Source organism: Conger conger, chromosome 8 (assembly GCF_963514075.1).
Source record: "Conger conger chromosome 8, fConCon1.1, whole genome shotgun sequence".
NCBI lineage: Eukaryota > Metazoa > Chordata > Actinopteri > Anguilliformes > Congridae > Conger > Conger conger.
Genome location: NC_083767.1, coordinates 40,973,600 through 40,988,803, shown reverse-complemented (window position 1 = coordinate 40,988,803; position 15,204 = coordinate 40,973,600). Strand labels below are relative to the sequence as shown.

The 15,204-nt window shown below is 46.5% G+C and overlaps 1 protein-coding gene across 1 annotated transcript in view; it reads left to right on the top strand.

Annotated features, from left to right (window-relative positions):
* Positions 1–15,204, top strand: part of LOC133135745 (IQ motif and SEC7 domain-containing protein 3-like) — a 59,217-nt gene that overhangs the window by 10,929 nt on the left and 33,084 nt on the right. The window contains exons 2-3 of the mRNA XM_061252993.1: positions 3,577–4,706; positions 13,944–14,105. Of these exons, the coding sequence (XP_061108977.1) occupies positions 3,583–4,706; positions 13,944–14,105 (1,286 nt within the window). The 5' untranslated portion in view covers positions 3,577–3,582. The remainder of the gene's footprint in view (positions 1–3,576; positions 4,707–13,943; positions 14,106–15,204) is intronic.

The window sequence follows — 15,204 nt, the reverse complement described above, 5'->3', positions numbered from 1 at the left end:
ACCTACGTCACTGCTCTTTGCAAATGATTTGTGGGCACTAAAACCAGGGAGAGAACGCAGATGCGTGTGGGCCTTGAAGCTTGTGGGGACAGTTAAAGATTATGAACTGGATATCTGTAAGCCAATGCCAAGAATATATTCAGAACAAGATGACTGGGGTCAGAGACACCGAAACGTCTTAAAACATAAAAGCAGGAAGGTGTGGACTGAAATCAATCCAAAGCGTTCCATATGTACCACACCAGCTCACATTTCTCTTTACCTGATGCCCGCATGGAAACGTCATCATCAACCAACAGGGAGTCAGACAAGGAGAGACACGGAAAGTGTAATTATTCCAGCAAATGAGTTTCACTCAAGATTATATTTCAGAACGGAGATGCACAAATCCTCTGGCACCCACTGAGCTCAATGGAGAATTGCTGTGGCTGCCACCTCTTCTCAATCGGCAAATTTAACAGGCTTTGCTCTAAACAGAGACAGAGGTAGAGAGTTGAGCCCATTTGGGCTTTCAGCTACCTCCCCTCAGCCAACTGGAGGGGGTGGGGGGGATGATTAACAAACAATCTGTGCATGACCAGGCAAACAGGAAACAGTGTTACTGTTTTCACAGTCCAGAAATGCAAAGCAAGGCATATGGTGCAAGCAGCTGTGTTTCTGAATGACAGTTCCATTCTTGGGAGGGTGAGAACGGGATAAGTCTGATCAAGCTAGGATAGCTTCAAAGCTGTTAAAACTGTCTCCAACACCGCTGAAATTTTCAGACTGCAAAAGCCAATGGTCACTGTTGCCAACCTGGCATTCGCTTGCTATTCATTTACACAGCTGAATGCGAGCGACATTCATTCTGGTTAAATACCTGAAATGGACAACAGCGGTGCGCTGCTGACTACAATTTGAACCTGAAACATCCAAGTTATCCTTGGCAGCGTGCTGCTTGGCAACAATGTCGCTGCCCGTACAATGACAAAAACCGTCAGAATAAAATAACTTTTTAATTTATGCCTGCTCAACAAACTCAAAACAGCGAGATAGAAACTAATAAATACAATGCTTGTTTGGAGACATTTATTGTTCTGAGGCGTGAGATTGGACCCCAGATTTCAGAGTTTAGAGTGCTCATTTGCCAGTTTGGAGTGGAAGACTGTGTCCTCGGCTAAGTGAATTTGAATAACAACATTATCTATTGCACAGCTGGGCTTTCAATGGGCTTATTATGAAAAATGAACCTGAAGTCAAGGTGCCAATATATTTCCACCCAGAAATCACTGGCAGCATGCAATTACTTTTTGAGCCCCCCCTATTTTTGCTAACCAGAACATCTATCAGGCCTGAGTAGAAATCTGTTGTTTCAGCAGCAGGTGGTGTGTCTCCCAAGGGATAGACAAGGAGCAGTTCATTTAAATTGTTAGCACTTCTGCCAAGAAATCTGAAGCAGGTGATGCCTTCCCCCTGTTTACATGCAGATTTATGGCTTGATAAAAGCTGAATAATTTTTCTTGTAGAAAATTAGTATTTGAATGATTTGATTCCAAACTGCCCTGGTTTCTTAGCACAACGTTAATTATGGACCAAGTGGCCTGTTGTTAACTGAAATAATAATGCTCAGATGTAGTCCGCCTTGAAATATACAGTATTCAGTATGCTCAGTATACTGTTTATGGAACAACATTAACTTACTTTACAGTCTTTACAGACTTGATACATTGGGCCTCATGCAAACAAAAATAATTATTTGAGTAAAATCTTACTCTTTTGTATGAACGGCTCGTAAATGTGTGCCACATCGGATTCAGCAAACTTCAGAAATGATGAAGTCAGTATGATAATACAGTATTTACTTTAGGTGCGTTCCATTGGATAGTTGGCCAATGGGATTAACGAGAACAAGGGACGTATCGGTTATGCCATAACAATATGGTGTATCATTGATACAATTTCTTATTCCTCCTAAGCAGTCCACTCAAGAACTGAAAGGAAACATGCAATGCCTAGTTTGAAAGTTTGATTTTGGTTCTGTGAGACAGGCAAGCTGCACTGACATGGACTTCAAGCTATGAGTTCAAGCCTCTCCATTTAATGGAATGCCTTGATTCGTATGACGGGTTGGAACCACTCATAAATGTAAAGAAAAATTCATAATACAAAATTGGAAAATTGGTGACTTCTCTCAAATCACTCGGTGGTTCTTGCACGAGGTCCATTGTTTTCTCGGTGTATGATTAAAGATGGATTTCTGGAGCAGCATTATAATATACTGTTTCACACTGATATTGAGTGCAGCATATCAGAATTTTATGTTCACTCTGCCAATGTTTCTGTGACTGGGTTAGTAGGAATCCTACTACGAACCACGTTACCTTACCTGCCACAGCAGTTAAAAGTTTTCTGTTTGATGGAACCTCCATTTTGCTTTATTACTTTTGGCACACCGAAGTAGGGCGTCTTGCCCGTAACACCTCTGCAATAAATAATTAAATATTTTTCATGGTAGTGCAGCCCTTCATTGCGCTGACTATACTGTTTACTCTTTCTCTAGTAGAAATCCCTCTCATTGCTGAAATGTGCGATGAGAGCACTGCCATGCACTGTACAAGGCAGCTTTGCTCAGCTCTTCCACAGTTCAGTTGGCACTTAGGGGAGGTCAGAAAGGGAAATGGTATCCATTTGATTCAGCTGATGTTTGAGAGAAGAGCCCACCACGGCATTCTGGAGCAGTTGGGGGAAGCTGAGATCGAAAGAGCCAATCAGAGCACTGGGCAAAGGGTGAATTCTCAGGGTGCCATAGCTGACCCCTGCTTAACCTCTGTTTCTCAGACGGGCTTCGCCAGGCCAGAGTCCACTCCCAGAGAGGACAGGTTTAATTTGACAAACGTGCTCTCTTTCCTTTCCGCCCTTGCCGTCTCCAGATGGTCCCGCTCTCTCCTTTTTTTCCGCCTCTTCCCAAACTCCCGGTATTTATCTTTCGTACTCTGTGGAGCGGAGGAGAAGAGGAGATTGAAATTGGAAAGCATCAATAATGAAGCAGGCCCTGGCGTTTCTATTAGTTTGCTCCCACAGCAAACGGAGGGCTTTATTGATTCCAGCAGTGTTCGGCCCTGGCCGTCTGTTTGCCTTGGGTAGTGCCCACGAGCCCTTTGCTGCTTTCCTCTGTGTCAACAGATTGTGTTCGCGGTCGTGCGGTTCCTTTCGCAATTTCCCCGTCATGTGCAGTTATCCCAGCCCAGGTTGGTCATTCTCCGCAGCAAAGTGGTCTCTTATTGCCGGCTGACTTTATTTTTTATCCGTTCCCTACCCAAAGCAGAATTGATGGAGCGTTTCAGATTGCTGACTATGGAAGGGATTTCTGTGGAAATTAGAAGACCAGGGATATTTTTCTCCTGTACACGATGAATTGTAAAAGAAAGTGACTCTGTTGAAAGCTGTTCTCTATTCTGTTATTGCAGCTATTCGTACTGTAGTGAAATGATGTCCTAATGCATCAGACTGTGCTTATTTGTTGGAAGCTGTTCTCAATATACCCTGCTGTGCTGTTGTGACAAAATCTCTCTCTTCCTGTCGTTTGTCTTCTCCCAGGTGGAAATGCTAGAGCACAAATACGGCGGCCATCTTATCTCACGCCGAGCCGCCTGCAAGATCCAGACCGCCTTCCGCCAGTACCAGCTCAGCAAGAACTTCGAGAAGATCCGCAACTCGCTGCTGGAGAGCCGCCTCCCACGCCGCATCTCCATGCGCAAGGTGCGCGTCCAGAACACGGAGGGCTTCTCGGCTGAGAAGGCCCTGATGGAAGGCTACAACTTCATGGGCATCCCCCTGGTGCGCTCCCCCTCCCTGCCCACCGCCATCGGCGGCACGCTGACCGACCTGGAGGACTCGTTCACGGAGCAGGTGCAGTCCCTGGCCAAGTCCATTGACGACGCCCTCAGCAACTGGAGCCTGAAGACCATGTGTTCCCTTCAAGATGGAGGCACCTACCAGTTCACCGAGACCTTCAGCTCTGGGGCGCCTGGGACAGGAATCGGAGCCGCGGAGCCAGGAATGGACCCCGCCGCTCTACAGGAAGTGGGCCAGGAGGACAACCCAGACAACTTGCCGCGGAGCGCCAGCAAGCTGATGATGGCGTTCCGCGACGTGACGGTGCAGATCGACAACCAGAACTTCCACGTGTCCTCCTCTGTCATGGAGTCCACCTCCGTCTCCCTCGGCAACTGCGTCCAGGAAGGGGGCGCCGTCGAGGGCGACCGAGACCCCAAAGACCCTCCGGAGGGGGAGCGGGAGCCACCTCCCCAGGACGAAGGGGACCCTCCAGACCCCGGGGAGGCGGACTTCGAGTTCCCGGCCCCTCCCCCGGAGGAGCTCGGCGAGGAGCTGCTGCAGGAGCTCGCCCTGGAGAAGGTGGAGCCCCCGGAGCTCGATCCCCCGCCCCGGGTTGAGGTGGAGGAGATTGACGCCGGGCCGGAGGTCTTGGAGGCCAAGCGGAGCGAGTCAGAGACGGCGGACAACAGCTCGGAGCAGATGAGCAGCAGCAGCACCTCCACCTCGGCCAAGTCGGCCTCCGAGGCCTCCTCCAAAGAGGCCCTGCAGGCCATGATCCTCAGCCTGCCCCGCTACCACTGCGAGAACCCAGCCAGCTGCAAGTCCCCCACCCTGTCCACCGACGTCATGCGCAAGCGGCTCTACAGGATCGGCCTCAACCTCTTCAACGTGTGAGTACCCCGGCCTCCGTTTCTCAACTCCAGTCCTTGGGACCCACTTAACCAGGAGGTTTTTGGTGTAACCAGTAAGTCACACACCTGATTTAACTATTCAAGGGCGTTTTTGATGGTGCAGTCGTTAAATCAGGTATGTGAGTTCCTGCTTACAGCAAAAGCCTTCTGGCTTGTGAGACCCCAAGGACTGCATTTGAGAAACACTGGTGTAGGGCATGTGCCAGAATGCATTGCCCTTCAAAGCCTCATAAAATGGCCTTTTGAGCTCACACTGGGGTGACCAGATTCCTTTGAGGACCGTGTATATAATTCAATGAGAACCTACGGAATCAGACAAACCTCGTTAAAATACTAAAGTAAATCTAAGAGTAAGTCGGACACGTGAAAAGAGGCTGAAATACTGGGCTGTCCCAGGAAAAGTGGGACACCTGGTCACCCTGGCCCACACCTTAATCACAGAAAAGTACAGGCCATTTATCCAGGTGACAGTGACTCATCTCTGCTTATTCAGACACAGTCCCAGGAGCAAACTGCTTTTCATCGCACCAGGGCTCTATATTACTTGCCATTTGAGAATGTTAATTAAACAGCTAATCTACAGTAAGTGTTGTTGCCTTTGTGAAAAGCATATGACTCTTGTTGGAGTGTGTGCGTACTTGCGTACATGCACGTGGATAATGTAATTCACTTTGTGCCTCAAACTAATTAGTTATACTGGTTTGTATTCAATATAACTGATTTAAATGAGGTAGTTCCTCAATTAACTGTGATAAGGCGTGAAGCAATTAATAGGAAAACTCATTTAGCTTGACTGAGCCAGGTACAAAAAGTTCGTTTTAGCACTAGACATTAACAAAAATGGGCTTATAAAACCACTTTTAATCGTGTTCACGCAAACAGACCTCACTAACGACCCATTGGTGGCTCTCAGGGCGAGACAAATATCTATGGTGTTGTCGAATGCAGATCAACATTTGGCTAATGGCTCATTCACACCTAATTACTTAGAGGAGTGGGTCGCCATGCGTGGCACTTGCTCCCAAAGCCATGGGGCCTGGGGAAAGGGTTGCCAGATTTAGAAATGGCTCATCCTTGGGCTGTCAGATTTAGGATATGCTCATCCTTGGGTTGCCAACGTTTGTCATAACCAGACAGCATGCTGGAAGAGACCAGAGGGGGGTGGATGTGGCGGGGTGGTCCCTCTGGGAACCGACGTCAGTCTGGGTGACCATTCTATCCAATTCCTCAGAAACTACCAGTAAATTTGTTCCATCAATTTCTCAAACTGGACCGATCGGGGCCACAAACTGGACCTGTACAAATAATTTGAAAGCGGTGGAAAACTGCGTGTCTGGCAGCCCTAACTCCCCCGTAGCTGTGAGGGGTGTCTCGGCGGGAGGTTTGCGCTGTCAGCGCGCATGAAGCTGGGTGCGGGATTAACGAGATTTAATGCGCCTCTTCGAGCGGAAGAGCTGGCCTCGCACTTTCGCTGGCTTCGCCCGAGCCGACGGCTCGCTGAAATAAACCCTCCGAAGAGCTTTAAATATCCAGCCCGGCTGGCTCGCCACACGCCGACTGGCAGGAGAGGCATCAATTAGAATGGATACGCTCTCTGCATAGGACGCCGTTTGTACGCTAACACTGGGGTTTTCATAGGCCCGTGTAGAACAATTGGTGGTCACAGTTTACAGATAAGAAGACTACAGTATACCAATCGATCTAAATGTTGAAGGGTCCCGTATATATAGTCTGCCTTTGTGATTTAAACACGGGCGTAGCATTCTACGGCCACCATTACCAAACGTTGACGCATAGTTCTGTAGCTCTAAAGCCCCATTCCCCTTTTAACCTTGATTCCTCACTCCATTGGACAAAGCACTTAAGCAGGCCCACAGTGGTATTCTGCTTTGCGGAGCATGGAAAAGGGGGTGGAACTCTTCTGCTGATGGCTGGGAGCTGTCACTGCCTTCAGGTGGACACAGGGAAGCAATTAAGGCTATCTGCTATTTTCAGCAATATTTCACATACATCAGATATGTGTAATATATAAGACTTCAAAAAAATATGTGCATACATGCACACAAACACATGTGACATGCACACACACATAAATACTTCCATACACACACATGCACACACATACACACATACAACCACACATGGGCACGTACACTTACACACACACACACACACACACACAATAAAGACCTCCGCCTTTATTTTGAGCTGCAGTGCACTTTCCATTAAAATTCAATTCGGCTTCGCCATTCACTGTGCTAAGTGGAGAGTGACTAAGTTTGAAGATAAGAGTGCTGAAGACATTCAAGACAAGGGGCATGATGGGATATGTGGCCCCAGGGAGCACAGCAAGCAGAGCTATGGAGGTTCCTATAGGCACGGCACACTTAGTTCTCTATTAAAAGCCATTCATTATGACCTTCTGTCTTCAAGTACATTCAGGTCAGAGGTCATCAATCCCCACTACCTGTAATGAAAGAGCAACTGTCCACTACACAGAAACAGTATAGACAGTATTTCTATGATAAAATCTGTGACCTGTTCAGTGTGCATTCCTGCCTCTTGTCCAATGCAGGCTCAGGCACCAAAACAAACCTGTCCGATAACAGATTGTGGATTATCAGAATTATTATTTCCTCGATTGAAAGTGGATATTTTTCCTCTGCAGTCTTTCAACTAAAAAATATATTTATTAAGAAAAAGAACTGTTCCAGTCCATTGTGGAAATGTTTGACGCATTTGGACGTGCATGTGGAAGGATGATTGTCCCCTGCTTGACCGTGACTGTTTTGACAGAGCAGGTCCAGGTAGGTAGAACTTTGCTCCTCAATCACAAGCTAGGTGATTCAGAAAATATGAAAACATTGTACAGCCCAGATGATGAACATGGTGAAGTGTTCAACATTTGTTTCCAACATGGTTCTCCATGGAATATCAGAAGGTGGCAGAATTGCTTGACCTTCCCTTTTGGTTATTTATTTATGTTTTTCCAGAGTTTATTTGAGTTAAATCCATTTTGAGTGCAGTCAGATCTTTTGAATGGCAGACTTACTCAACTTTTGGCAACCTATCCAGTGTACAAAATTAGCAGTCAACATATTACACATCAATTTCCACAGGGATTTATTTGTGAGAAAGTTGGCGTGTGAAAGGATTTTGGAATTTAAAATGTTTCCACGGCAGTTCGTAAACTCAAACTTTATGTTCCAGTTCTTCCCAGGTAAACTTTGTCAGTGGCCCCCGTAGCGCACCCGTCCCTGTGACAGATACGGAAATGGGAGTTTCCACATCGAAACGGCTGACGACTTAAGACGTTACCTCAGCGCTCTGCGGTAGATTCCGTCTCATTAGCGTCGTCGTTTCGGCTCCCGGCGCTAATACCTGCGACTGCGCGCCGCGTCCTCTCCCGCGCGGGGGGGGAGTGTTCCCACTGCGGTGCGGGGGATTTAAAATTCAAGCCGGGCCTAGCGGGACCCACTCTACCGAGGAAAGGTAATTAAGAGCGATGAGACGAGCGCGTCTCATTTCATCCCCTAGCGCTCCGGGACGGCTCTGAAAGTTGGGGGGGGGGGGGGGGGTGACGAAGCCGACCGCGCTCGCTCTCGCTCCCCCCCTCCTCCGCGGGACGTTCTCCCGAGACCCCGGGCGACAGAACGTTCCTGGGAATGTGCTCGGAATGGGAATGAGGTCGTCTCTCCACCCTGGGAGAGGTCAGGAAGCCCACACGTTAAAGGAATATACCAACATTTTGGGACCTTTTTTCCGACTGACTCAGACTTGGACGAGATGTTTGATTTCATTTCGATTTCATTTCTATTTTAAGCATTAATTGGCTCGGTTTCCATGTTAGCACAACGTGTTATCGTAGCATAAAGACTTGAGGCCTATAGGAGTCTGTATCCTACCTCCTGTAAGGTGTATTTCTTCACTTTAAAGGAGGTAGGCTACTGACTCCTATGGGCGTCAAGTCTTTATGCTATGCTAACACATTATACTAACATGGAAACCGAGCCATTGAACGCACCAAAATGAAAATGAAATTGTTTGGAAAAAAAGGTATATTTCCCAAAATGTTGGTGTATTCCTTTTAGGACGGAGACAGAACGCCAGGATAGAGGGGAGGCAGAGCTCACACTGGGGCCTAGTACTGCCTGAACCAGGGATCCACTGCTAAAGATGTTGGTCTTAACAAGCGTTTTTAGTCTCGTAATAAGAACCTTATTTTTTATCTCTCAAGTAGAAAATATTCACTTGTTTTAAGTCACTGTTTGCTTGAAATGTTTTGCCCAGTGGCAAATCTTGAAATGAGTCAAAACTATCTTGCCTCATCTTATTTTCGTCTTATTTAGCAAATGGGAAGTGCGCTTTGCACACCTGGCCTAGATAACAGGTGCTGGGAGAAAAATACATGCAAAAAGAAATTGGACTCCCGCATACTGTTTGCATATCTTGCAAAACAACAATTTGATTGTGTAACCAATGTTTCGGATACAATCCTTTGTCATGTCTGAGGATCTATTTTGTCTTATTTAGTGAAAAAGTGAAATAAATACGTTTTAAATACCTGTTATGATTTCTTTTAGATTTTTTGCAGCGTGATTCACAGGAAAGGCAGCGTGAGGGGGAGGGGGGGTTGTTCACATGTGATATTTTCACACCTAAAGGGCTCAGCACCCGTGCAAAACTCTTGTGCCTCCGCCCAGCTTGAGGTCTGCTGTCCAATCGACCACAGGGGGAGGGAGGGGGTGGAGGGAGAGCGGGGCGGAGTGGTGTTGCGCTTCAGCGTGCTGGACACTGCACTCCAGAGTGAGATTCCGCTCACGCTGCCAACATGGATATGTCTCTCAACCAACTGAATAAAACATGAGCTGCAGAGGTGACCAGCGGCAGTGCCAGTGAGGTATTCTGGGCCGCGCGTCGTCAGGGACGATAAAGCGAGGGGATTAACTGTGCCCCCCTTCACGGGCACACAGGGGGAACCAACCGAGCCAGATGAGCAGTGGGGGGCATTTTCCCAGGACAGAGAGACGCGCTCCCCAGGCCAGAGGGGCTAACGATGCTGAGAACGCATGAGGCTCGTTACGGCTCCTCGTTAAAAAACGGCTGCCTTTAAAAATCCCCAGGATGTGGTACGCTGAGTCACCTTGGGCCTGGGATCGAGAGCTCTCTTGCTGATCCACCCCAGACAGGAATATGCAGCAGTCATGTTTCTTTGACAGCAGTGCCACATATTTGTGTGTCTGTGTGACAGCAAGGTCTTGTTGTTAGCCTGCAGCTAATGAGAGAAATTGCTTTATTCCACTCCAGCAGAGAGTGGACAACACCATCCTGTTTTCTTATTTACATCAATTACATTGCTTATGTTGTCCTTGTTATTCATTTTTCTATAGCTGGAAGTTAGATACCTAACCCCTAACTGCTCCCAATGTGTTGGCTGGCACCTTGCATGGCTGCCTTTCTTTGTTTGTGTGTGAGTATGTGTGGGAACGGGTGAATGAGAGGAATTCATTGTGCCATAGCTGCTAGAAAAATGGCTATATAACTGCTGTCCATTTACCATGTTACCTGCTGGCCTGCCATCACTCTCTGATGCCCACACATACCACCCAAGAGTCGATGGGCTTCTCTGCATTAGAGGAAAGTGGGCAGCTAGTGGCTAAGGTACATGGCTGGGACCTGGAAGGTTGGTGGTTCAAGCCCCGGTGTAGCCATGATAAGATCCGTGCAGCTGTTGGGCCCTTGATCAAGGGCCCCGTATTGCTCCAGGGGCGATCGTCCCCTGCTTAGTCTAATCAACTCTCACTTTGGATAAAAGCTTCAGCTAAATAAATTATTATTATTAATTATTAAACATTACATTACATTAATGGCATTTGGCAGACACTCTTATCCAGAGCGACGTACAGTTGATTAGACTAAGCAGGAGACAATCCTCCCCTGGAGCAATGCAGGGTTAAGGGCCTTGCTCAAGGGTCCAACAGCTGTGTGGATCTTATTGTGGCTACACCGGGGATTGAACCACCGACCTTGTGGGTCCCAGTCATGTACCTTAAGCACTACGCTACAGGCTGGCCCTGGGCGTAGCGTGCATCTTTTGGACAGCGTTTGTGGATGGAGGCACGGGCCTTTCTGCTGGTGTCCGGATGAGTCAGGTGGAGGCTCGAGGGAAAGGAGGGCTCCTCCTAATTTCTCACCTCCCATCTCACCGCCTCTCTCACCGCCTGGCTCTCCTCCTAGCTCTCCTCCTAGCTCTCCTCCTAGCTCTCCTCATTCTCACACATTAGGGCCCTCTGACAGACGAGAAGGGGCAGGGGATTTTACACACCTATTCATTACAGGCACAAAAATAACCCACACAGCCGTGCATCTGTCACTTACCATCAGAGGCAGCCCTGTTATATTATAAATAAAGCTACATTTATATTTATTTAACCATTTTAAAGGCATCAAAATTACATATTTGATACTTTCTCGTGATGGCATTTTTGTAGTAGTTGGCTATTCATTGTCTTTGTGTTCGTAGATTTCTCCTTTATATACCATTTTAAGCTATTCAGTGTTGGGTGTGATATTCCTGCCACGTATTAAAAATACAGATGTTGCGACTGTAAATCCACTTAAATTGAAAAGTTACAGAGAGACACTTTAAATGTATGCAGATACGAAATACCGAAATACCGAGAGAAAATTCTAAAAGGCATCAATCTCGTATCAAGCGTATGTTGTCATATGTTGTTGGTGTTTCATCAGCAGGAATGCTGAAGACACATGCAGAGGCGCAGTGTGGCGTCTGGTGTAAAGGAGAGCATCTTCCTGAGGAGGTGTAACAGGGCTGTACCCCTCAGTGAAAGTGAGAAGGCAGACGAGCCTGTTTCCTTCACGAGGCGGTGAACATGGACCATGAATCATCTGGGAGGCGTGGAGGAGCTCAGCTGATATAACGGACCCCAGAGACCTCAGACTAGGACAGACCGTTCACTTTTTCTCATCCACTCTCTTCGGCCTAATTGATCCCCTTACCATGGTCCATCTAACCCTTAAACTGCATAATTAGATTAATTATTAGGCGTAATGAACGCAAATGAACGCACACCGGAGGTACGTTCTAATGCTCGGTTCACAAGCTGAGACCTGCACCATCAATCGAATGCAAACAAGGATGTTTATTGAGTGAGTATTTGTATTTGTGGCAGGTATGGATAACAAGTCTGTGGTGTGTGTGTGTGGGGGGGGGGGGGGGAGGGGGGGGGGCAGAGAGAGAGCAATAGATAGAGAGAGAGAGAGAGAGAGAGAGAGAGAGGGAGAGGTAGAGGGAGAGAGAAAGAGAGAGAGAGAGAGAGAGGGGGAGAGGGTGGGAGGGGCACATAAAACAACAATGAAGGAACAGTGGGCATAGGAAAAAGTAGAAGAGGTATGCTTGAGGTATGGTCCTGTCCCTGAAACTTAGCTAATACAGCTCTAAGATCATAATTTTCAAGATGAATCAACTGTGCAATCAAGCTTGTTATCCCAGCACCATGCCTGCCTACCCTGCAGGTCATGGCCCCAGACCGAAGATGTCAGTCAACCCTTTGAAGAACAGATTTTTTTGAATGTTTGTGTGTGTGTTCTAGAACTCAACTGCCTTCAGTCACCAGTAGCGATTGTGACATCGGCATTAGAACGTTCAGTTCTAGACCATTCTAATGTGACCTCACACCTGAAGGGGTTAGCATGGTTCACGTGAGCACAGTGCACATGTCCTCCATTACGTAATGCGCTAACAGGCTAACGGGCTAACAGGCTAACGGGAGGAGGACGGGGAATATGCATTAAGCTTTCATGGTTGCCGTGGCATGATCCCACAGTGCATGCTTAATGCCGCTATAAATAGCGCAGCCAGATTACCCATAGGTCTAGGGGGGTGAGGTAATGTGTTTAAGTGAATCAATTTCCCTTTCGCCTCTGTGCGCGCATACAAACAACATAACTTTGGACAGATCCTTGCCAGCAGCAGAATTCCTCGTTATTCTGAAAAGAAATCTACACTGCGCTCCTGCGCCGTGGTCTGTGGGTCATTACTGCGTCCAGGAGCTTTGTCCTTTTTCCATCTGCATCTTGTTTTGTTATGTTTTAAATATACAGCATTTATTATTTTCAAATCTGAACCTGGGGCAATTTATGCTGGAAGCCATTTTGAGTTCCTGCATCACAGCGACTCAGTTGTAGGTCTGTGTGCATCGCAATGTTCTACTGCGCTGTGGTACTTTAATTATAGTTCCTGAATTTGAGATGGTATTCATAATTTGTTGTAGGTCGCTCTGGATAAGATCGTCTGCCAAATGCCATTAATGTAATGTAATGTAATAATGTGTCCCTACCCGTGAATGTTACCATTCAGGTGGTCTGTAGTCCAGAAATCTATTGTCTTATTGTTGCATATTCCAATTGTCATTAGTCCCATTTTTCCATCACAATGCCCTAATACTAGCACGGTTTTTATCCAGCATTAGCACTGTGAGGCCTGTATCATCTAATGGGATTTCATGCGTTATTATTATTAGATTTCTTTGCACCCACTTCCATCCCAAAACACACCCCTTGCTGAATCTGCCTTGATATGATTGGTCAGTGTGACACTACCGTGATTGGTTAGAGCCTTTAAAGTAATTACGGATGACTCTGAGACTACTATTTCCCAAAACAATCCAAAAATATATTTTAATACATTATTCTTCCCCAAAAATACACTATTATTCCCCAAAAATTCTATTTCAATTCAATTTATTTTTTTGTATGGCGCTTTTCACAGGAGACTGTCACAAAGAAGCTTTCCAGAGTAGCACAGAACATAATTAAACATATCAGCCCTAAGCCCCCAATAGCATATGTGGTAAACGACTCTCTTAGGGGACAAAAACCCTCAAACAGTGGCAAAAACATTATTATTCCACAAAAATAAATTATTCTTCCCCAAAAACCTGGAGAGAGTTCATACCTTAATCTGCTGAATATCAGGTTCACAGTATTGTTACTCTGACCAATTGGTTTAGTGTGGGGCGTGTTTTGAATTAAATAATAATAAAAAAAAACTTCGATTTCACACCCTAAGTGGAAGTGAAACACCAGGTTGGTGCAATTCTGTGGGCTGCATTCCGTCCCATTCCTCTGTGCTGATTGGAGGGGCTTTGAGTGTTTTGTGGGAAGGCGCTCACCCGTGTCTGCTGTCCCTTGCAGGAACCCGGACAGAGGAATCCAGTTCCTCATCTCCAGAGGCTTCATCCCGGACACGCCCATTGGCGTGGCCCACTTCCTGCTGCAGAGGAAGGGGCTGAGCCGGCAGATGATCGGCGAGTTTCTGGGCAACAGCAAGAAGCAGTTCAACAGGGACGTGCTGGAGTGAGTCCCCTCAGCCATACGCACCTGTATCAGTGCTCACAGCTTTCCACATCACGACAGCTTATGCTTCCTTCAGCTGTTCTGGTCTCATAGCTGCATAGCGTAGTATGACATAACATAGCATAACATAGAATGAGAAAATATAGCCTAGCCTAGCCTAACTTAGCCTAGCCTAGCCTAGCATAGTATAGCATAACATAACATAGCATCACATTGCATAGCATAACATAACAAAACAAAAGAAACAAAACAATACAGCAGCATAACATATCATTGAATAATATCAATAGCATACTATGTATATGACTGTCTATTTTCAGTGTCATGTTGTATTATTATGGGAAGCTTTTTGTGCTGCTATCTTGGCCAGGACCTTGAGATTTTGAATCTAAGTGAGAAATATTCCTGGTACAATCGAGGTAATAACATTTTATGTGTAAACCACATATAAACCATTAACATGTTTTGGACATACTCTAACATCTTTGAACTCAGTCAGAAAGCTTAGCGGTGTGCTCCTCATTGGCCTCAGTGAGTCTGGTTGAATCAGAAGTGCATGTTGGCCTCAGTGAGTCTGGTTGAATCAGAAGTGCATGTTGGCCTCAGTGAGTCTGGTTGAATCAGAAGCGCATGTTGGCCTCAGTGAATCTGGTTGAATCAGAAGCGCATGTTGGCCTCCGTGAGTCTGGTTGAATCAGAAGCGCATTTAATGGGCATTCACCTGAAGCTGAGCTGAGTCTGATGTGCCACAGCCTCGATGGATAAAGCGTAGGCACAATCAAGGAGTAAAATCATTACCAGCACAGAGTCATCTCTACATCATTTAGAACGTACAGTGAGTGTGTATTGAAGTGTGTGTGCGTGTGTTTGTGTGTGTGTATTTAGAATCAAAGAAGAAAAATGAAATGATGGAAAGTGAAGAGAGAGAGGTTCCTGCTCCTTGAAAATGACTGTAGTGCAGTGTTCTTTTGAAGGGTTATGATCAGAACAGTACTCTGCTGTTCCTGTAAAGATCCTGTGATCCTTTCTCTGATCTTGACAATACAGTGTCGTTCCTGCAAGTATCCTCACTGTGGTTATGACTATGTGTTGTTCCCGT